The sequence below is a fragment of the Eretmochelys imbricata genome, chromosome 9 (genome assembly GCF_965152235.1).
Source record: "Eretmochelys imbricata isolate rEreImb1 chromosome 9, rEreImb1.hap1, whole genome shotgun sequence".
Classification (NCBI taxonomy): domain Eukaryota; kingdom Metazoa; phylum Chordata; order Testudines; family Cheloniidae; genus Eretmochelys; species Eretmochelys imbricata.
In genome coordinates, this window is record NC_135580.1 from 77,117,871 (window position 1) to 77,140,098 (window position 22,228).

General features: G+C 44.2%; 1 protein-coding gene across 1 annotated transcript in view; it reads right to left on the reverse strand.

The window, feature by feature from the left end:
* EDA (ectodysplasin A) overlaps positions 1 to 22,228 on the reverse strand; it is a 186,628-nt gene that overhangs the window by 16,081 nt on the left and 148,319 nt on the right. Inside the window, exon 3 of the mRNA XM_077827034.1 lies at positions 767 to 796. Within this exon, the coding sequence (XP_077683160.1) occupies positions 767 to 796 (30 nt within the window). The remainder of the gene's footprint in view (positions 1 to 766; positions 797 to 22,228) is intronic.

Consider the following 22,228-nt stretch of genomic DNA (forward strand, 5'->3'; position numbering starts at 1 on the left):
GAGGTGTTTTGATTTGTTAGATTCCTAACAGAAAGTCTGCGCAGAAACATAAATACTTCAAAAGAGGGCTGCACAAATAGTAGCTCTCAGGTACTACAGACCACTGCAGCCCAACTGGGCTAAAGTGCTAAATTACCTATTTAATATAAAATAAACTCTTTAATAAGCACTTTTTAAATAAATCACGGAACATTTTGAACAGCTTGAAGGATGTGGTATTAGAGTCTGATCCAAAGCCCTGAAGTCAATGGACTTTGGCTCATATCCCTACAGACATGCTTTCTAAAAAGTCAGGCTTATTGCCGACTAAACTTTAAGAATCAGAGATTATGCTGAAAATCATTTTAGTGAAAATGACATGATGAAGGACAAGCAAACAATGAAAGGTTGGCCCATGACCCAGCCAACTGCATTTACAAATATGAAATCTTGGGAATTATTTGTATGCAGCTAATTACTATGCAGCTAATTACAACTGCATCCCCTACACTGCCTCCTCTGAATACTAATGTGCCAGCTTTTAGAGGGAAAAATTAGTAAATGTCTATCATTCTAAACATGAACCTGCTCAATGATGCAATCACTACAACAGAAGTGGAAAATTATATATATATCAGGCAAGGTATACCTAGACTGATAAGAGTAAAAATGCCATTTGTCCGGTATTCATATTGATCAGAGAAAGTTCACAGCCAAAAGTAGCTCTCATTTGCTAGAGAGAAGTAATTGCAGTGAGCAAGTAAATTAAATTAGAATTTTAACTTACCCTTTTTCTTGTTTTTAACTGAACTTGGACCTACAAAGAGAAAAGAAAGATACTGAAATTCACAGTAAGTGTTCCCTCTATAACAAAAAAAACGAAGAAGGTGGCTGGAATGTGATTTGGCACAAAAACAGAATAGCAAGGTAAGCTAGTGCTGTGGAAAGCATAGGCCTATGATCAAATGACCTGTGAGACCCAGGCACTTATGTGAAATCCTACTGTGTTGCCTTCTCTCAAACTGATGATCTATAAACTATGATGGCTGAATTCAGTATAGTGAATTTTGGTGAAAATTTCTAACAGAATTTCTCTTTTCCTTTTTGGGTAGATGAAGGTTAACTAAACCATCTGTTTCTGGACTACAGCAGTTCTATGATGGAAAATATTTTTCATCCATGGAGCCATGGCTCTATTAACACATATAGCCAAATTTTCACCTCAACTGCTAAACGGCCCACAATTTTGCACACAGGTTTTGATCGTGCATCTTGAGAATTTGTTTGTGTAAAAGTGGATGCATGCAAAAAATTGGTACACAAAACTGCAAGCACAACTGTTGAAGCTTGGTTGAAGCCCTTTAAAAAAATGTGACTGATAAGAAATTTAATTTTTAAGTGCTCCCTCTCCAAATGAATTTGGTCATAACTATAACTGCACAGTCATAATGTATTCATTTATGACCCATGTGGGTGACATATGAATTTCCATTGTAATTTAATTTAACGTAATGGACACTTAAAGGGAGTGTCAACATTTTCAGCTGTCAGTAAGATCACAGGATTAATTTCTCACGAATGACTTTGTAAAGAAAACAATCTTAAGAACTCCTTTGAACTTATACATTCAAGAACTTTCACCCAAGTCCGGTATGTAAGTGTTGGCCTGATTCTTAAACACCATCTTGCACGCCACAGACTTCACATTCCCGGCCTCACCTACTCTTCCCCCCATCCCTTGTTTCTAAACATTTGAGTAGTTCCAATAATAGTTTCCCCATTGTGCAGACAGGTTGAACCTTCTTTAGAGCTAAGTAATTAAAACCATATTCCCCTCCCAGCCAGTGTCAAACCCTTCACAAAACGCTCCACTAAAAGCTTGGTTTACTATATTCACTTTTGCCAAAGGGAAACCAGAGCTAGCACTTTGCAAGCTTTGAGAAACCATATTGCTCTGAGAAACTCCAATGAAAAGCTTTTTTGCTAAGCTCTTTATTAAATTTTCCAGTTCCTGTAGAGAAGGCCAGTGATCTAATGTAGCTCAGTCTTTTTTGTACATTGGTGTGCTACCTGCTGCTCTGAAAGATCAAGGAATTTTGTCTAATGTAAATTACTGAAGCAGTGGCTCCCAGACTGTTGTCTGTGGAACATTTAATGATGATCTGTGAAAAAAATGGCTGGTCATATGGTGCTTGGTCTCCTCCTTGTTTCCAGCTGCTACCATACAATAAAAAATGCTGAAAATGCATATATGATTTCCTACTATTACTTGTTCATGTCAGTAATTGTACTTTCCACGGGGAAGTTATGTGATTGACAGCGTGAGTGAAGATGGCTTGTGCAATCGCAATGGACAGTGTACGTGAGAAACTGTATTAAGATGTGGCCCTACTGTATTAAAGAAACCCCTGCCATGAACAGCAAGGCAGGAGGGGGAGGAGAGAGGAAATGTGGGGTGGGGACAGGAGAGAGAGTCAGTCTCCAGCTATGCCATGAACCAGGACCTGTTGGAGACTCCACTGCAGTCTAGCGAGTGCTGTCAATGGATGAGCCAGATGAAGGGGAAGGAATCTTGGGTAAGTGTTTGCACGTATTTTCCTTACGACTTTTAAATGTAAAGATGGCACCCAGCCCATCCCCAAGATAGCAGGACATAGGTATTGACTTTTCATTGTTTTACTAATACAATAAGAGGCAATGGTACAACAAACAGGTAGAGGAGCTTGGAAGCAGGCATGATGCTGCTAAAGTAGTTTATCTGCAATATCCGCCATCTGCCCATAGATCAAAAAGTCATATTTGGCCATAAGCGCTAGGTAGTTTGAGATACGAAACTGGAGACTGGCTGAGGAAAAGACTCCTGCTCCAAAGATACTATCAGTTCCTTAGGGTATCTAAATTCTTGCAGTATTGATGGGTATCAAAGATGGAGTCAGTTGAGAACCTGTGGAAGACAGCTTTGGTACCAATTCAGCTGGTACCGAGCACTTGGCATGGGAGTGAGTTGGCTCCAATCCCATCTGTACCATACATCTTTGGTATAGTTGACTTTCGTGTTACCGTTACCAAGTGTTTTTCAGGGGTGGGCTTAGAACTCTTCTCAATAGTGTCTCTGATGCTCTGGATGCAGGTACCCAAACTCAGTACCAAGTCTGTCTTAGATGACTGGCTTCTCTTCACTGTTGAAGCACTGACATCACTCGGAGCCTGCATGGAACTCCCCTTGGGACCTGAGGTCTATGTAGCCTTCTTGTGTTTTGGCGACTTCTTGGGAATGTACTCCTTACCTCATTCTTCTTAGAAGAAGATGTTGTTGAGGACTTCAGTACCATAGATGTACTCGATCCTGCAGTATTGCCTACATCTCTAGTGGTTGCCAGTGACTGAGATTTTGACATGGACGGGGCACTAGTGGTACTGGGAGATCTATGTAGAGGGGGTTCTCTCCCCCTGAATCTGAAGCCGATTGTAAAGCTTACTCCCTCTCCCTATTTTTCTGAGATCTACCCTTGAAGGACATGCACATATTGCACTTACTGAGGATACAAGTATCACCCAAACCGGAAGCACTTGGAAAGCCAGTCACTGATTGGAGTAGCTTCATGGCAGGACAGGCACCGGGAAGCCTGGCATTCCTGAGTCAAATAAAAAAATCTCTAGAAAGGGAAGTTTGTAACAACTATTAACAAATTTTATCCATAAAAAAAGTTATTCTATTTTCTTTTTAAGAAAAAAGAAAAAAAAAAAGACCAAAGGGAACACCTGTTCCAACAATTATAAACACTATAAGGTAACTAACTATATGCTAATTAACATACATTGCTGAAATATTGGAGAGAACAGGCCTGTGGAGATTCCGTCTCAGGCTGAAGGTGGTTGAGAAGGAACTGTGGGTGGTTAGCCCATGCAGCCCTATATAGCCTCAGTGTGGGGCATGAGGACGTGTGGAATGCATGCATGGGCTGAATGGGCACCGCTACCAAAAATCTCTGATCAAAGGTACAGGCACCCCTGATGTGGAGCACCCACAGTGACACTACTCAAAGAACTCTGGTTCAGAGAAACACACAATGTAATAATTATAAATGTACAGCAAATACTTCAGGGCCAGAGAACAGTCCAGCACAACGGATTACTGTGGCTGACCATTCAAGTGCTCTTTCAAGGCCTCCTTTAACTGCATAGCTTCATGTTGAGCTCTTGTAATGGCCCTTGTGTCTGGCTGCTTACAGTCAGCAAACATAAAAACATAAGAACAGAGAAGGGGAACAAAAATGATTAAGGGTATGAAACAGCTTCCATAGGAGGAGCAATTAAAAAGACGGACTATTCAGCTTCGTAAAGAAATGACTGAAGGGGGACATGATACAGGTCTATAAAATCATGAATGGTATGGAGAAAGTGAGTGTTATTTATCCTTTCACAGAACACGTGAACCAGAGAACATCCAATGAAATCAATAGGCAGCAGGTTTAAAATAAACATAAGGAAGTATTTCTTCACACAAGTATTTCTTCAATCTGTGAAACTGGTTGCCAGGGGATGTTGTGAAGACCAAAGTATAACTGGGTTAAAAAAAGAATTCTACAAGTTCATGGAAGATAAGGCCATCAATGGTTATCAGTCAAGATGGTAAGGAATGCAACCAGATGGTATGGGTGTTTCTTAACTTCTGACTGCTAGAAGTTGGGACTAGAAGACAGGGGATAGATCATTCAATAAATTGTCATGTTCTGTTCAATCCCTCTGAAGCATCTGGCATTGGCCACTACTGGAAGACAAAATACTGGGTTAGAGGAACCACTGGTCTGACCCAGTACGGTCATTCCTATGTTCCGTCTGCACCTGCTGAGCTGGTAGTTGAATCCTTGCTTGGTGCTTTCAAGGTGGCTGGTGTATGGCTTCATCATCCAGGGGAACAAGATACAGGCAGAGTCCACCAGAATCACTACTGGCATTTTAATATCGCAAGTGGTAATCTGCCCACATCTACTATGTATGTTTACTAGTAAAGTGGAACTCCACTGGTCTGGAGTTTTGTGGAAGTGTATGAAGGGGATTTATCACAGCCCTTAAAAGAAACCCAATGGCAAAGCATTTTATAGAATGTTAAAAATGGCTCTGTGGATCTCAGGCTACGCTTGTTACAGAAAAGATGCTGTTCAAAATGTTTTGAATGTCACAGAGCTTGTGCAAGATGGGAGCCTTGCCCTCTCCACATGCAATGGCACTGTCCAGCAATCAGGCAGCTGCGGAAAGAGGTGGACACTAGAGTGAAAATACTGCTTGGCTTTAGCAACCAAACCTCAGCTGAAAATTATATCCTAGGTTATATACCTACAATGCTGGGTTTAACTCCACCACAAAGACTGAAGGCCACAATGATTACCAAGTGCATGGATTTACAAAAATGGAGGAGTAGGCTTGTGCCCAGAATAGAGTACTGGTATTTGGACCTATCTGAGGCCTGGTCTACACTATGAGTTTATGTCGGATTTAGCAGCGTTAAATCCGAATTAACCCTGCACCCGTCCACACAATGAAGCCTTTTTTTTTTTTTTTTTTTTTTTTACATAAAGGGCTCTTAAAACCGATTTCTGTACTCCTCCCCAATGAGGGGATTAGCGCTGAAATCGACATTGCCGTTTCAAATTAGGGTTAGTGTGGATGCATTTCAAAGGTACTGGCCTCCGGGAGCTATCCCACAGTGCACCATTGTGACCGCTCTGGACAGCACTCTGAACTCGGATGCACTGGCCAGGTGTACAGGAAAAGCCCTGGGAACTTTTGAATTGCGAGCTCATCAGCACAGGTGACCATGCAGTCCCAGAATCGAAAAAGAGCTCCAGCACGGATCGAACAGGAGGTACTGGATCTGATCGCTGTATAGGGAAAGGAATCCGTGCTATCAGAACTACATTCCAAAAGACAAAATGCCAAAACATTTCAAAAAATCTCAGAGGCCACGAGGGACAGAGGCTACATCAGGGACGCAACACAGTGCCGCGTGAAACTTAAGGAGCTCAGACAAGCGTACCAGAAAACCAAAGAATCAAACAGATGCTTCGGGACAGAACCCCAGACATGCCGCTTCTATGCTGAGCTGCATGCAATTCTAGCGGGGGCCGTCACCACTACCCCACCCGTCCGTGGACTCCGATGGGTACTCTCTGCCATGCCTGAGGATTTTGCAGATGGGGAAGATGAGGAGGAGGAGGACCTTGGGGAGAGCACACAGCACACCGTTCTCCCGGACAGCCAGGATATTTTTCTCACCCTGACTGAAATACCCTCCCAACCCAATGAAGCTGGAGAAGGGACCTCAGGTGAGTGCACCTTTTTAAATATAATACACATTATAAAAGCAAGCGTTTTTTAATGATTAAGTAGTCTTGAGGACTTGGGATGCATTCATGGTCAGTACAGCTACTGGAAAAGTCTGTTAACGTGTCTGGGGATGGACTGGAAATCCTCCAGGGACATCTCTATGAAGCTCTCCTGAAGGTACTCTAAAAGCCTTTGCAGAAGGTTTCTGGGGAGAGCAGCCTTATTCCGTCCTCCATGGTAGGACACTTTACCACACCATGCTAGCAGCAAGTAATCTGGTATCATTGCATGACAAAGCCTGGCAGCATATGGTCCCGGTGTTTGCTGGCATTCGAGCAACATCCGTTCTTTATCTCTCTGTGTTATCCTCAGGAGAGTGATATTGTTCATGGTAACCTGGTTGAAATAGGGGAATTTAATTAAGGGGACATTCAGAGGTGCCTGTTCCTATTGGGCTGTTTGCCTGTGGCTGAAAAGAAATCCTCCCCGCAGTTAGCCACACGGTATGGGGGAGGAGACATTGGCGCTGAGCTGTTCACGTTTGGCTAGCAGGAATCTTCCCTGATACCAGCCAGGCGGTGGGGGGAGGGGAAAAGCGATCATCCCAGAGAATTGGAGGGGGGGGGGGGTTAGTTTGGTTTCTGCTGCTGCACATTAAGAGGAAAACCGCAGCACTAAATGGCCAACTCAACGGGCTTTGCTTGGTATGGGAAAGGAGGGCGCTGCTGTTCTGAAGTTTGCAGAAGCCGAAAGACTATGGCTTACCACGGCCGCCTGCAAGCCAAATTCTGTTGCCCGGCCCTGCGTGTGTGATCTCTAACACCAAAGCCGCAGGCCCTCAATGTAAGATGCAAAATGCGACCTTGTACCAAAATCACACGTGCTATGTAATGTGAATAGCGTTGTTCACCGTGAAAGCGTATAGCCATTGTTCTGTAAAATGTATCTTTTTAAATACTTCACTCCCGTTTTTTCCTCCAGCAGCTGCAAATGTTTCAAGCCTCCCTCCTCCTTCCCAAATCCAAAGGCTGGGACTCCCAACCCCGGCTGGTTGAATAGCAGGAAAATATATTTGTCAAATATATTATTTGACAATTTTCACCAGTATTTATCAGTGACTTATATTTGACTAGCTATAGATCTGGTTGAACACTAGTACTGTGCACACCTACTCCAGTCTCTGGCCCCAGTGGTAGCCCAGTGGGGGGTGTGCCTCGTGGGGACTGGTCTGGGCGGGGCTAGTACTGGGGCAGAAACCAGGGCAGCAGTGCATGGTGCCAACAGGAGGGGGATGCACCTGGGCTGACGAAGACCAAGCTGGGGTCAGCAGGGGTGTGCGGAGCTCGAGCCTCAGCGGGGCCCCCTTCCGCTCCATGGGCACGGCCCACAGCCTTCGTGTCTCAGGTGCTTTCTGAGCAGTAAGGAGGGTGGGCGGCTGGGTGGGTGGGGGTCTCCCCAGGACACCTGATCACTCCTGCACCCCCTCCTGTCACCCCCTATCATTGCCCGCTCACCCACCCAAAAACCAGGGCCCATCCAGTTTTCCTGTCCTAGCTATGCCACTGAATCAGGTAATATGCCTATTGAATCTATAGGTTCAACATATGCTCCTCCAGGCCCCAGTTCATTAAGGTGCTTAAGCAGGTTCCTGGACTTCAATAGGGCTCTTACGTGATGCAGATTAACCATGTGCTAAGGTACCCCACTGAATCAGGGCCATAACACTAATTATACTTTGCTAATGATAAAAGTTAAGGAATTTACTGAACTGTCTGGCTTCAGAACTTTCACAAGTGTTAAAGATTTACAGATGATGCTATTTATTTAATTTAATTTGTTCCATGAAGAGAATCTCATAGCAATGCAAGGTAAGTCCAACAAATTCTAAATAAGAACATAATAAAAACAAAGCAAAACTGAGTTTTGACTGGAGAAAGAGAAGGGAAAAAGCTGGCAACACAAACAAAATGATTTCCCCAAAGAGCTCCTCACCTCGTTATCTCCATTCCTCTTTCTTGTGCAAAAGAGGAATAAAATGCATAATAAACTGAAGTGCACTGAAGCCAAAAAAGAAAGGACAGGCAAACTTCATCGGTAAATTCTTTCCAGAAAACTGGTTTGTCAGAGTCATTAACATTCCAGCAACAGAAGCATTTTATATCATAATTCACAAATTCTTATGAAAGTAAAATGACATGTCAAATTAATACTACAGAATTACATTTTAAAGTGACAACACAATGTCTTTCAAGTTGGATTTTATCCCTCTTAATAATTCTAGTTGCATACGCTTTATTTTCCAACTTTTTGTTATTACAATAAATATATAATTGATTAATTACCATCTTTCAACTGAAGGAAATTTTCAGTTATGAACTCTCAAAATTAAGGGTTATTGACAGTGTACAGATGACAATAAGTGTTAATGACAGTTTATTATGAATTAGAGGAAAAAGACAAGAGTAACATCTTCAAAAGCGTCTACATTTCATTGAGTTTCAGTGGAGGCTAGACTCTAAAGTAGAACCAGTTGCAAAACTTTTGTCTGAGCATTTTTTTCATTAGAAAAAAATATTTCAATTTTTTTTCCCGAAAATTGTATCAATTTTGACAAAAAGTCCACAGGGGAAAAAAAAATCACATCTAAATAAATCATTTTTAGTGATGGAAAATTTCAAAATTTCATACTAGAATTTCAAAAATTCATTTTGCTTTTTTATTTTTATATTACTTTTATTATTTTTACATTATTTTATGAAGTCAGTAGTAATGGTGCATCATATGCACAACTCATTCCAATTTGGAATGATAAATTTTGAAATGTTGAAATTTCCCATCAAATGGAAATTCTGAGTTTTGTACAGCTCTACTTCTAAGGTACTTATGAAAATGGGACTTAGGTTCCCACTTGAAGACTCATCAAATTGAAAAAGTGAGTTAATAGCAGTTTCATGTACTAAATCTGCCCCATCAAGTTTCATGAAATATCCACACAAACATGTGGAAATGTACTTGGTTAAACAGGGGAAACACTGCAACTGATCATAAGAAGTGTTGTCAAATACACAAAGTAAACATTGAGAAAAAAGTATTTTCTTTAATTTTTAGTTATAATTTTATTATTAAGGTGACAGTGTCCCTTTAAAAGACACTTACACTTGATTATCAATCACAATTTAGTGCTGTCTGACTGCAGGTACCTCCACATTCTCTTCTCATGTAAAGCCCAAGGGCTCACTGGCCAAATCCATAGAACTATGATTTGAACAGTGATATAGTACTGAATTCTCCTCTAAATGGAGGTCATGTATTGGGAAAAGTAAATACATCAGTCAATAATGACTCTTTTGCACCCTTCTCATCTTCGGGAAAGGTAAGGAGGGAACAAATGAGGTGCACCTACAAGCTGTGGTGGGGAAAAGCCAGCACTTTTTCTACAATACTGGAAGTTACCCTAATTCGGCCAGCTGTCAAATGTTACAATTCATGAGGTACCTACTCTGATTTCAAAGCTCCATTGAATATAGTTTATACGAGCTTATTTTTCACTAATGCTTGGCCTAATATTTAGTAAAATCCTCTTCAGATACCAGATTTTAAAGAACATAATGCAACATCCCTTTTTAGTCACTGAACCCCAGTCTCTGTTACAGTGGTGGTAGTGGGAGGGGAAGAGTCACTTTCAGAAACTTGTAAATGCCTTCTTTGACTTTGCTGCTTATCAAGCAGGTACATGCTTTGCTGGATTAGGGTTTTTAGTGCTCTGCAGCTTGCTGAACTAAGCCATATATGAAGGGAACTATAAGTATTTCTCTGGGGTGGAGAGAGGGAAAGGAAGCCATCTGGAGTCAGCAGTGGTAGAACAAGCTGACTGGGGCACCTGGACAAAGGAATGAATAATAATTTTACCTCTGTGACTGAAGAAAACTATGAGAAGAACCCCAAAAAGTATCTGCTAGCTCCAAACCAAAATTTACTGCAGAATAATTCCAGCTTTGGAAAAAAAGTTCAAATGGAAAACTGAAATGATTGCTCCCTGGCTGCCCACCTGACTTCTACCTCCCTTCAGCCTCTCCTCCAGCACCGGGGCTAGGGAGGCAGAGAGCCCAGGCACTTAGCCTCCCTACCTCTCCCCAGCTCCGAACGTACTGAGCATCTCAGCTTTCTGCTTCTCTGGCCCTGGAGCTGGGAGGAGGCTGAACATCCCACACTCTGCCTCTCTGGCTGCTGGGCTGAAAGGCTCTTATCAATTTTACTTTTGAAATTAACAAGAACCTTTTAGACTGGCAGCTGGGAAGTCACAAATTCTGTTTGGGTTCCCCTAATACAGAATTTTTCTTGTAATCCTGGCTGATAAAAAAAAAAGTTGTATTTTTTATTTTTGTTCCATTTGGGGACAATTTTTTTTCAAAACCACAAATTTTTTTGTGGAAAGGGCTTTTCATCTTCTGGCCAGCTCTAGCAATTTTAAGATATTAAAACAAAGAATAAGATTTTCACTAACATTATAAAGCTGTCCAACAAATCATTCAGATCCAGGAGAAAGACACTTCGCAACAGAAACATGAAAGGGTTCTGAAGAAACAAAAAGGTCAGGTACAGTGCAGACAGCTGCATTGCAAAATTTCCTCCATTGTCCCAGAGAGAAAAAAAAAAGCGAGGGAGAGACAGAAGCCTACACTGTCCTGGAGGCTTTCCATTCTTTATTTTCTGAACTCCATAATTACACATACGATATGCAATTACCAAACCAGCTATCACTAAAGAGCCTAGCTATAGTATTCCGAGAAGCAAAGGAAGAGCTGGCAGAGAGCATAATTGAAATTAAAAAAAATCAGGATGGAATTTGAGGGTTGTGTATCTGTCTCTTCAGACTTTCGAGTCATGAGAGTTTATTTCATGTTACATATATATATATCACACCATTAGAACTATAAACAGAGTGAAAGTACAAATAACTGTGGTGAGCCAAACACATTTGAAATGGATGGAACCAATTAGCTTCAAAGACGAATAAGGGGAATGAGAACCACATGGGACGTCAATGTTCACAGTCTATATTACAACACGCACATCTGTTCCAAGCACGGCAGAGAGAGATGCTGGGGCTGGGCAAGTGGATCTTTTCACAAACACAAAAATACTTCTGACATGAAAAAATACATTATTAGCAGCTTTGAGAGCTTCTGAGTCTCTGGGGTTTGCATCTGTTCATCTCCAGCAGGAGAAGTTGGAGATTTCAGCTGGTGCAGTCATACAGTCATGAGACTCCTCCGGTACAACATAAGACAGTCCTTTGTCTAAGCTTCCATCTTTGCTCAACATTGTTAACTTTTCTGATCTTTCAAAAGTTACAAGAAAATGCTGATATTCTTTCCTTTCACTCGGGATGGAAGGAAAAGGCCCACTGTAGTGTCAGACATTTTTAAAGTTCTGTTCTACTCTGAAAAGTAGCGAGATACCAGGCTTGAACATTTCACATGATATCTACTAGTCCAAAGATTAATCCTTTTAACCATGGTGAAAGAGAGCTGTATTCTCACACCTTTCCAAAGCCACATCCCGCTATTTAAAGAGCGAAAACAGCTGTGTACATTTATTGTGTACTGTATCTAACATTTTATAACAACTTATTTAATATACTTAAAATTTAACTTACTCCCAGAGCTGGTTGAATAGCAGGAAAATATATTTGTCAAATATATTATTTGACAATTTTCACCAGTATTTATCAGTGACTTATATTTGACTAGCTATAGATCTGGTTGAACACTTAAAAAAAAAAGTATTAGTTCTTCCAAATAATCTGTCAAAGGGGTTGGAGGTGTAAAGGTGTTTTGACTTATGAGCATAGACTTTACACCTTTTCACTTTAACTTTGCTGAGTGTCCCTCTCTAGACAAGCCCTAAGAGATGCAGCAAAGAACTTTCGGACCAGAAGGAGAACAGGGAAGTTAAGTTGGCTTTGTACCTTCACAGCAAACCTTTGTATCCTCCTAGTCCTGGGCTGCTCTGGGAGCTGGAGATGCCTTAGCATAACTTTAGGCAGTCCTGAGGACCTGTCCAAGTTAGGGCAGCCTCCCTGGGCTGCCCTATGGGCTGCAGCACTGTCCAGAATCTCTACAGTGCTGTGGCCTAGGCCCTGCCATGCCATCCCTGGGGCATACTCCCTATGCCAGGGTTTGTGAGGGGGGGTCCTCAGAAGGCAGATTGACAGCTGTCTTCCAATACAGTTTGTGCCAAAGGAATTCTCCCCAGCCATTTACAGGGGTTTAGGGCCCTTTTATGCAATTCTAGCACTTTTATCTGGCATAAGAGGCCACAGCAAAGGTAAGGATCTCCCCTTATGTGTATTCACATAACTTACAATTGTTCCAGATTCTGGCATCCTCACTCTGACTAGTACCTTTCTCCCCAAAGAGCCCTACTGAAATTACCAGAGTAAAGTATTATTCAACGTGAGCAAAATGTGAGAAACAGAGGATATTAGTGACTAAAGTTTTTTAAAAATCAACTACAAATAGAACAATACAATAAAAAACAAATACAGATGTGTGATACCTAAAGATTATATGTACATACATGATTTTGTCTCCTTTACAAGAACTGTAAAGACACAAAACTAGCAGCGGAGGGGAGTTAAGTGGTCAGAACAAGGGACAAAGATGATTATCTGTGCCTTTAATTAATCGGTGTCTTTGTGAATATTCTGAATATATTGCTAATTTTAGAAATTTATATTCAGACAAAATCCCTCTCTTACCCCAAAAAAGTCCACTGTAATATATTTAGCACCAGAGCAGAACCTCATAGATATAAGCAGCGGAGGAAGGAAAGCACAGATAGTATTAACACAGAGATAGACTAGATTAAATATACATCTTTCTTATTGGGGATAAGACAAACGAAGTAAGATTCCTCCATCTGGCAAAGGCTCTCTCCAAGCCCAAGAATCTCTTCTTGACTCCCATGTTTGCTTTTTACTTTTCTCTTCTCTTCACCCTTACATCAGACCCTACAACACTGTGACCATCACATCTCACTGGGTGAGCAGAATTTAACACTTATGCTGAAACAGCTAGCTAGGTTTTTATAAAGAATTGGACAGGGCACAGGGGCAGAGGATTGCAGACTCTGAACATTTTTCTCTTATGTGGAATCATTCTACTTCAGACAGCAAGGTGCAGCTAAGCATTCAGCACATTGTTCACTTAAAATAATAATTTCCCCCCTCATTTCATCCCAAAGATGTGCTGCCAAGTTCTACCATCCAGACTGCATAACTCTGAAACACCCCACGTACTAGTGGACTATGGTGCTGGCCTGTAAGGGGTGAAGTTTGTTACATCCCTCATTTTGATAGTAAAATATATACTTTATTTGACTCCCTGTGGGATAATCCATTTACTTTATTTTTAATTAAATCATCATCCAGTAAGAAAGAGAACTTGGCTGGCAAATAGTGAAAGTGACCTAAAAATATTTTCAGCACAGAAGAATAGCTGACACAGTAGCAGAACGGCATATTGGTATTTTAAAGAAACTGATTTTGAACAGCTCTCTGGATCATGAGCTCTTTTAAAGCTAGTACCCCAGATTTGTTTTGAGGGGGAAAGAGGCAACAAATGGGGTGGGAATGGAGAGCCAATGATAGTGAGAAAGAACAACAACCAGGAAAAGGCTGCTCTATAATGCACAAACAAAAAAACCCCTGCAATTAGTTACCTTCTCGTAACTGTTGTTCTTCAAGATGTGGTGTTCACGTCCATTCCCATTATGTGTGCGCGTGCCATGTGCATGGTTGTCGGAAAGTTTTTCCCTTAGCAGCTCCTGACGGGTCGGCTGTGGAGCCCCCTGGAATGGCGCCTTCTTGGTGCTCAATATATGACCCTGCCGACCTGACCCCCGCGTCAGTTCTTTCTTGCCAGATACTCCGACAGAGGGGAAGGAGGGTGGGTATTGGAATGGACGTGAACAACACATCTAGAAGAACAACAGTTACGAGAAGGTGAGCAACTGTTTTTTCTTCTTTGAGAGCTTGTTCATTTCAATTCTAATCAGGTGACTCCCAAGCTCTACCCTGGAGGTGGGGTCGGAGTCAAGGAATCGCTGATTAGAGCACTGCTCTGCTGAATGCCTCATCATCTCTGGCATGCTGGGCAATACCATAGTGAGAGGTAAATGTATGCACCGATGACCAAGTTATTGCTCTGCAGATCTCCTGCATCAGAATCTGGGTCAGGAAAGCAGCTGACGAGGTTTGTGTCCTTGTGGAATGTGCTGTAATGGCAGGGACTGGGACCTTGGCCAGCTCTTAACATGTGTGGATGCAGTCCGTGATACAGAAAGAAACACATTGAGTAGAGACCGGGAGTCCTTTCATCTGGTCTGCCACTACCACGAACAGCTGGTTCGACTTCCTGAATGGCTTAGTGCGCTCGATGTAGAATGCTACTGCCCGCTGAACATCCAGTGAGCGCAGTCTCTGTTCTTGGGATAGAAGACAAGCAGAAAAATGTCTTGGCTAGTATGGAATTGAGATACTACCTTGGGAAGGCAGGCTGGGTGAACTCTGAGTTGTACCTTGTCCTTGTAGAAGATCATGTAGGGTGGGTCGGAAGTTAGTCCTTTAACTCAGACACCGTCTTAGCTGATGTGATGGCGACCAGGAAGGCCACCTTCCATGACCAATAGAGAAAGGAGCAAGGCGCCAATGGTTCAAAAGGGGGCCTCATGAGTCTGGAAAGGACCAGTTTAAGGACCCATGCAGGCACAGGTTGTCGAGCCTGTGGATATAACCTTTCCAGGCCCTTGAGGAAACACCCTACCATGGGGTTGGCAAATATGGAATGTCCAGACGTTCCCGGATGGAAGGCCGAGATAGCAGTGAGGTGTACCTTAGTGGATACGCTGTGAGGCCTTGTTGTTTCAAGTGCAGGAGATACTCTATGATGAGTGGTATAGACACCTGGAGTGAAGCTGGGTGCACCAGTAAGTGAACCTCTTCCACTTATCTAGCTAAGAGGCCCTGGTGGATGGTTTCCTGCTGCCGAGTAGGACCTCCCTTACCGGTCTTGAGCACAGGAGCTCCATCAGGTTTAACTGTGAAGCTTCCAGGCCGTGAGATGGAGGGACTAGAGGTCTGGGTGGTGAAAGCGACCACGATCCTGTGTGATCAGATTGGGGTAGAGTGGTAACACAATTAGGGTGTCCACTGACCGCTTCAGAAGCATGGTGTGCCAATGTTGGCAGGGCCATGCTGGGACCAGCAGGATTACCTTTGCCTTGTCTCTGTGGATCTTGAGCAGCACCTTGTGCATAAGTGGGACTGGTGGAAAGGCATACATGAGGTGGTCTCCCCAGGGTAGCAGGAATGCATCCGAGATCGAACACAGGCTGTGTTTCTGGAAGGAGCAGAACGTTGGGCACTTTCTGTTGCTCCAGGTGGCAAACAGATCGACCTGGGGAAACCCCCATGTTTGGAAGATGGAATGTATGATATCTGGACGGATGGACCACTTGTAATTGTGGAATGATCTGCTGAGGTGGTCCGTTAGTTCATTCTGTATGCCTGGGAGATAGCCCACTCCATTCACCTGGAGGCGTCCTACGCAGAACTCCCATAGCTGGAAGGCTTCCTGACAGAGGGGGGAAGGAACGGGCTCCACTCTGCTTGTTGATGTAAAACATGGCAGTGGTGTTGTCCGTCATCACTGCCACACACTGGCTTTGCAGTCGGGACTGGAAAGTTTGGCATGCAAGTTGCACCACTCTGAGCTCCCAGATATTGATATGGAGCGAGAGCTCATCCTGTGACCATATGCCCTGTGTTTGGAGATCTCCCAGATGTGCTCCCCAACCCAGCGCTGATGCATCCGTTACCAGGGACAAGGTGGGCTGTTGAAGGGGACTCCTACACACACCCAAGAGTCAAGCCACCAATGGAGGGACTCGAGTACTTGCTCTGGCACCGTGACCACTGAGTCCAGGCTGTCACGCCCCAGGCGAGAGGCCGAAGTGAGCCACGCTTGGAGTGGTCTGAGCCTCAGTCTGGCATGCCAGACCACATAAGTGCAGGCTGCCATGTGGCTGAGAAGACTCAGGCATCCTCTTGCTGTAGTGGTCAGGTACCACCTGAGGTTCTGAATTTTGTCTTTTATGGCTTGGAATCGGGTTTCTGGCAGGAATGCTCTTACCTGTACTGAGTCCAGCACCGCCCCGATGAATTCTATTCTTTGGGTTGGTGATAAGGTTGACTTGTTCATGTTGAGGAAGAGTCCCAGTCTCTCGAAAGTGGATCTGACTAATCGGATTTTAACTCTACCTGCTCCCTGGAGTGCCCCCGTAGTAGCCAGTCGTCGAGGTAGGGATATACCTGCACCTGCCTCCTCCGGAGGAAGGATGCTACCACCGATGTGCACTTGGTGAACACTGGGGGGCCGTCGATAGACCGAACGGGAGGACCGTGAACTGATAATGTTTGTGGTCGACCATAAACTGTAGGAATCGTCTGTGCACAGGCTGAGTGACTACGTGAAAGTATGCGTCTTTCATGTCAAGGGAAGGGTACCAGTCTCCTGGATCCAGGGAAGCGATTATCGTGCTCAGGGAGACCATGCGGAACTTCAACTTCAGCATCAACTGGTTGAGTCCACGCAGGTCTAAAATAGGTCTGAGACCCCTCCCCCCCTTTGCCTTGGGGATTAGGAAATAACGGGAGATGAATCCCTTGCCCCTTAGCTCCTGAGGAACCTCCTCCACTGCCCCTATGGCGAGGAGTGACTGCACTTCCTGGATAAGGAGTTGCTCGTGAGAAGGGTCCCTGAAGAGGGACGGGGAAGGATGATCAGAATTGGAGAGAATATCCCCCTTCTTCTGTGCGAAGAATCCAGCGGTCTGATGTTATTTGGGACCATGCACGGTAGAAGAGGGATAGCCAATTCGTGAAGCAAGGGGAAGGATCCGGTGTCGTAGTGGGTACGCAGTCCCTGGGCATATCTTCAAAAGGCCTGCTTTGAGCCCGATGATGGTTTGGTTGGGCCCTGGCCCTGTCCTGATGGGGGATGGGAAGGCTCGTGCCTGCCATTCCTACCCCTCCATCTATAGAAGTCCTGTCTGGGTCAAGGAGGGTAGGAGCGCTGCTGTTGAGGCTGCAGTTTAAAATGTTTACTTTGGGTTGCTGGGGTGTGCATACCCAACGACGTAATGGTCGCCCAGGATTCCTTCAGGCTGTGCAGCTTGAAGTCCATCTGCTCAGAGAATAACCCTGCACCTTAAAATGGCAGGTCCTGCAGGGTTTGCTGCACTTCAAGGGGGGCACCTGCAGCCATGAACCTCTTCTCACTACTAACCCTGATGAGAGGGTGTGGGCAGCAGAGTCCGACGCATATAGGGAGGCGTGTAGGGAGGTTCTCACCACCACTTTCCCTTTCTCAATAATGACTGTGAATTCGGCCCTGGAGTCTGATGGGATAAGCTCCTTAAACTTCAACATGGAGGCCCCATGAGTTGAAGTTGTATCTACTGAGGATAGCTTGTTGGTTAGCTATCCTCAGCTGCAGGCCCCCTGTTGAGTAGACCTTTCTACCGAAAAGGTCTAATCTTTTAGACTCCTTGGACTTCAGAGCCGGCTGCTGCAGTTCCAGTCTCTCCTTTTTGTTGACCACTGTCACTACGAGGGAGCAGGGCTGCAGGTGCGAGAACAAGTACTCGTACCCTTTAGATGGGGCAAAGTACTTGCGCTCTATGCCCCTTGTTGTAGGCGGGATCGATGCTGGAGTCTGCCACTGCATTTTGATGTTGATCTGTATAGTTTTTATCGTGGCAGAGCTACCTTAGAGGGACCCTCCGGCATTAGGATATTGACTGTGAGGTCCTCTGGCTCGATAACCTCTTCCACCTGTAATCCAATGTTACGGGCAATTCTGTGCAGGAGGTCCTGGTGTGCATGGTGATCTATCTGAGGAGGACCCGAGGCTGAAGTCCCTGCAACCGCCTCGTTCAGGGATGAGGATGAGGAGGCTAGAGAAGGTATAGGGTCCTCCTGACCTTCCAGCTCTCTAGTGTCCTCCTGGTTGGTGTCTGGGGACTCTGTGCTGACCATTGTTGCGGCAGCGGTGGTCTGGCCAGCTGTCAGAGCTGTCGCCGTGGTTGTTTTGGCAGTGATCTGGACAGGCTGCGAACCCTGTGCTGTCGTCATTTCTGATCTCTGAAGCGCCAGGCAATCTTTAGGTGGCTGGGGTGCTCAGGTTTCAGAGACCACTGACCGAGAGCCCCCGGAAAATGAGCCCTGGGCCTGGTGATAAGCCCAGGTAGTCCAAAAGGGCCACTGAGGGTGCAGTTGCCAATGTGGAGGCCATGGCACCGGTGTCTCACTTCTACGCCTATCCCATCCACGTCTGCTATGGTGGGAATAAAATGAGTCCCCATCCAAGTCAGATGACATCAATCTGGACCACAATGACCACGGCACACCGACCAGTGGCAATATGCCTGTGCCCGGGACTGGGAGTCTGGTGCTGGTGATCGGTGCCGCTCCGCCACTGTTGGAGATTGAGATTGTTGTCTCATTGGTACTGGGGAACTGCACACGGGGTCCAAAGCTGGAGATTGGTGATGTCGAACCTGAGTGGTGCCGAGGTCAGTGGTGTCGGACTGGAGAAGGTGATCGCTGCACCATGGCTGGCTTGCCTCTAGATGGCACCAGATGCAGTGGCACCAGAGGCTTGTCTCTGATAGCCAGAGGTTGAGAGGCTGTCTTCACTATTAAATCCCTGGCGGCTTCAAAAGCGTCTGGGGTGGAGGGGAACTCCAACTCCTCCACCTGGCACTGCCTGTCCAGGGAGTCGCAGGGCGCTGGACTCGACAGTCCCCTCCAGGGAACTGAAGTCAGTGGTGCCAACTCCTGCTCCTTGGGCGTCGAGGGACGCACTGCTGTTGCGCCTGGCGGTTGGGCTGCCATCGGCACTGGGGAACGGCCCCTATCAGTTTTCTTGTGCCACTTGTGCAGCACTGGCAAACGAGACCAGTGCCACGTGTGCACTGCTTGTGGTTCTGGGGAGCGTCAGTGCCGAGGGTCTCTTGGAACAGAGACCGAAGCGCTCCGCACCAATGCTCTCGGTGCTGATCCTGGCACTCTGTGGCGGGCTGGGGACGGAGAGTGGACTCCATCAGAAGTTGTTTCAGATGGAAATCCCACTCTTTCTTCATCCTGCAGATTTTGCACCTGTCTGTTTGGTGCTCTTCCCTCAGACATTTCAAACACGTGTTGTGGGAGTCACCAGTTGGCATGGGCTTACTGCAGGTCCCGCAAGATTTAAATGAGCCCAGGGGAAGGTAAGGGATAGGGGAGGACCTTAAGATACATTATAGCTCAAAGATATCTCATCATGGAATAGGGATTATAAATTCTAACTCTGTAGTATGAGACAATGTATTCGTGTAATGTTTAAGAAAAGTTTTGTAAATGAGTTCCAATAGTTCATGGATCAGGGACCCAATCTTAAGGGATTCCAGGGGCTTCAGTATAGGTTATTTAGGTTAATCTACCCAATGGGACTCAGTGCTCAGTCTAGAAGATACCATCAGAGATGCTTAGTTTTGCAGTTCTCAAACTGTGGATTTGTGTATCCAGAGATAACATGCTTGTTAACAGCAAAAATGTTTTAAAATAAATTAATATATAGAGGTGAGAAATAACAGACCTCAACCCTATTGTTCCTCTGCAAATTTGTGTACACAGAGTCAATCCCTTACCTCTCTCTAAAAGTGCAAAGTTTCCAAAAGTTCAATGAATAGAAGATTGTTGGGGGTGGAATAGGTCTGGACAAGAAGAAGTCTGGAGAGAAATGTGAGAAGGGAGGGACAGCCAGTAGAAACAAAAGTGAAACTGTTTGAGCTTGAGGTCTTTCTGAGTGTAGCCTTCATTGATTTGAGATCTACCATACCATTTTCTCACCAGAAGGGAAAACCTATAATGGCAGCAGTGATTTTTAAATCACTTAAAAAATGTATAGTGTGTACTTTCTAAAAATAAAACCTACATCTATCTCTGAGATGTGAAGAATATGTATTAAGGTTATAACAACCAACAAGAATGCACTTTTATGTAGAAATACATGATTAAATCAAGTCTTCCTGACTAGGGATTTAAATCATGATTTAAATCAATTTGATTTAAATCTAATCCACCTTGGTTGAGATACATGCACGTCATTTAATTTAAGGAGAATGCAGCACCTGTGATACAGAAAGCAGCAGAAGGGATGAGCGTAGCATATTATCCTACTTCAGAGAACAGGTTCTAGCCCCAAGCTCCTACAGACCTACGCTCTTGCTGGATAAATTCCAAGGTCTACAGAAGGAAAAGAATAGGTGGTGATGCAACTCAAAAATATTATAGTTGGCATCTCTTATTAAAGATTAACAGACTTTACATTTTTTCTCTGATTTTACTTTCTGCACACTACATTCACCATGATTGACTCTGTGTATCTTCAAAATCTGTAACCAAAAAAATGTTGAAAACGTCTTTAAGACACATGAAGATATAGGTGGGACATTTAAAAAGAAACAACTATGCTCATTTAATTAATAAAGGTGGGGTTTGCTGAAAAATAATTCCAATTCCACCAAATCAGGTCAATTTCTTGGTTTTTTTTTTTGATGTAAGCAGAACTCTGGGAAATATGCCTATTTTAAAGAAGTCCCACAAAAGGGTAGATTATATTACATATCTGTCAAAAGAGGTATGATTAACGAGGTGAGCTGCCTTCTTAGGAAGAGTTCCAAATCATGACGATTAGAACAGAGTAGATCATCTTAAAGCATACTCTGATAGCATAAACATTCAATTTAGAACTGAGAGCTCTCTTTCTTTGGATAAATTTTATTGGGAGGCTAGGAGGTTTGGAGATGATATAATTACACATTCAACATTACACAAAAGCATGTACACAAGTTAGTCATGTGCATGCGTGCGCACACACAGGCAAGTACAGCTGCCATATGAATTGTTTTATATAAGACAGATACCATGAAGGAAAAAAATAATAAAAAGCCCACTGATGCATCTTTAAAAATTAGTTTAATCTAATATCAAATCCAAATTACTAAAGCGAACTAATAATCATTTTAGCTCCTATAGGACTATGCAACCTGAAATCTGAATTTCCTGAGTTTGTAATATTTGTTCCAGGGAAAATTACAACATTCCTGCAATGAGTGCCATTAAGATACAGGTATGTATTCTCAATCTTAACTCTATATAAACACAATTTTTGTTTGAAAAGATATATTACAAGCCCAGAAAATATAATATAGATGTACATAATGAAAATCTTGTATAGACCTAAAGGATGGTGAGATTAGGTGCTCTCTAAATGATCATGTCCACTGTATAGAGAATTAAGTGAAATCCAAGTTTACAGAGCTAGCCAGTGTAAGAAGCAAGGCCTCTTGCCTAATCTACCAACACCTAGTGCCTCCCAGATAGGGTTGCCAACTTTCTACTCTAACAAAACTGAACACCCTTGCCCTGCTCCTCCTCCAAGGCCCTGCCCCTTCTCCGAGGCCCACTCACTCCATCCCCCAACCCTTACTTACTTGTTCATTTTCACCAGGCCGGGGCAGGGGGTTGGGGTTCTGGGTGTGTGTTGAGGGCTCCAGCAGGGGGTGCAGGCTCTGGAGTGGGGCTGGGGATGAGGGGTTTGGGGTGCAGGAGAGTGCTCTGGGCTGGGATTGAGAGGTTTGGAGGGCAGGAGGAGAATTAGGGTTGGGGCAGGGGGCTGGGGTGTGGGAGGGGGTGAGGGCTCCAGCTGGGGGTGTGGACAAGGGATTTGGAGTGCAGGAGGGGGCTCCAGGCTGGGGTTGAGGGGTTCAGAGGGAGGGAGGGGGATCAGGGCTGGGGCAGGCGGTTGGGGCA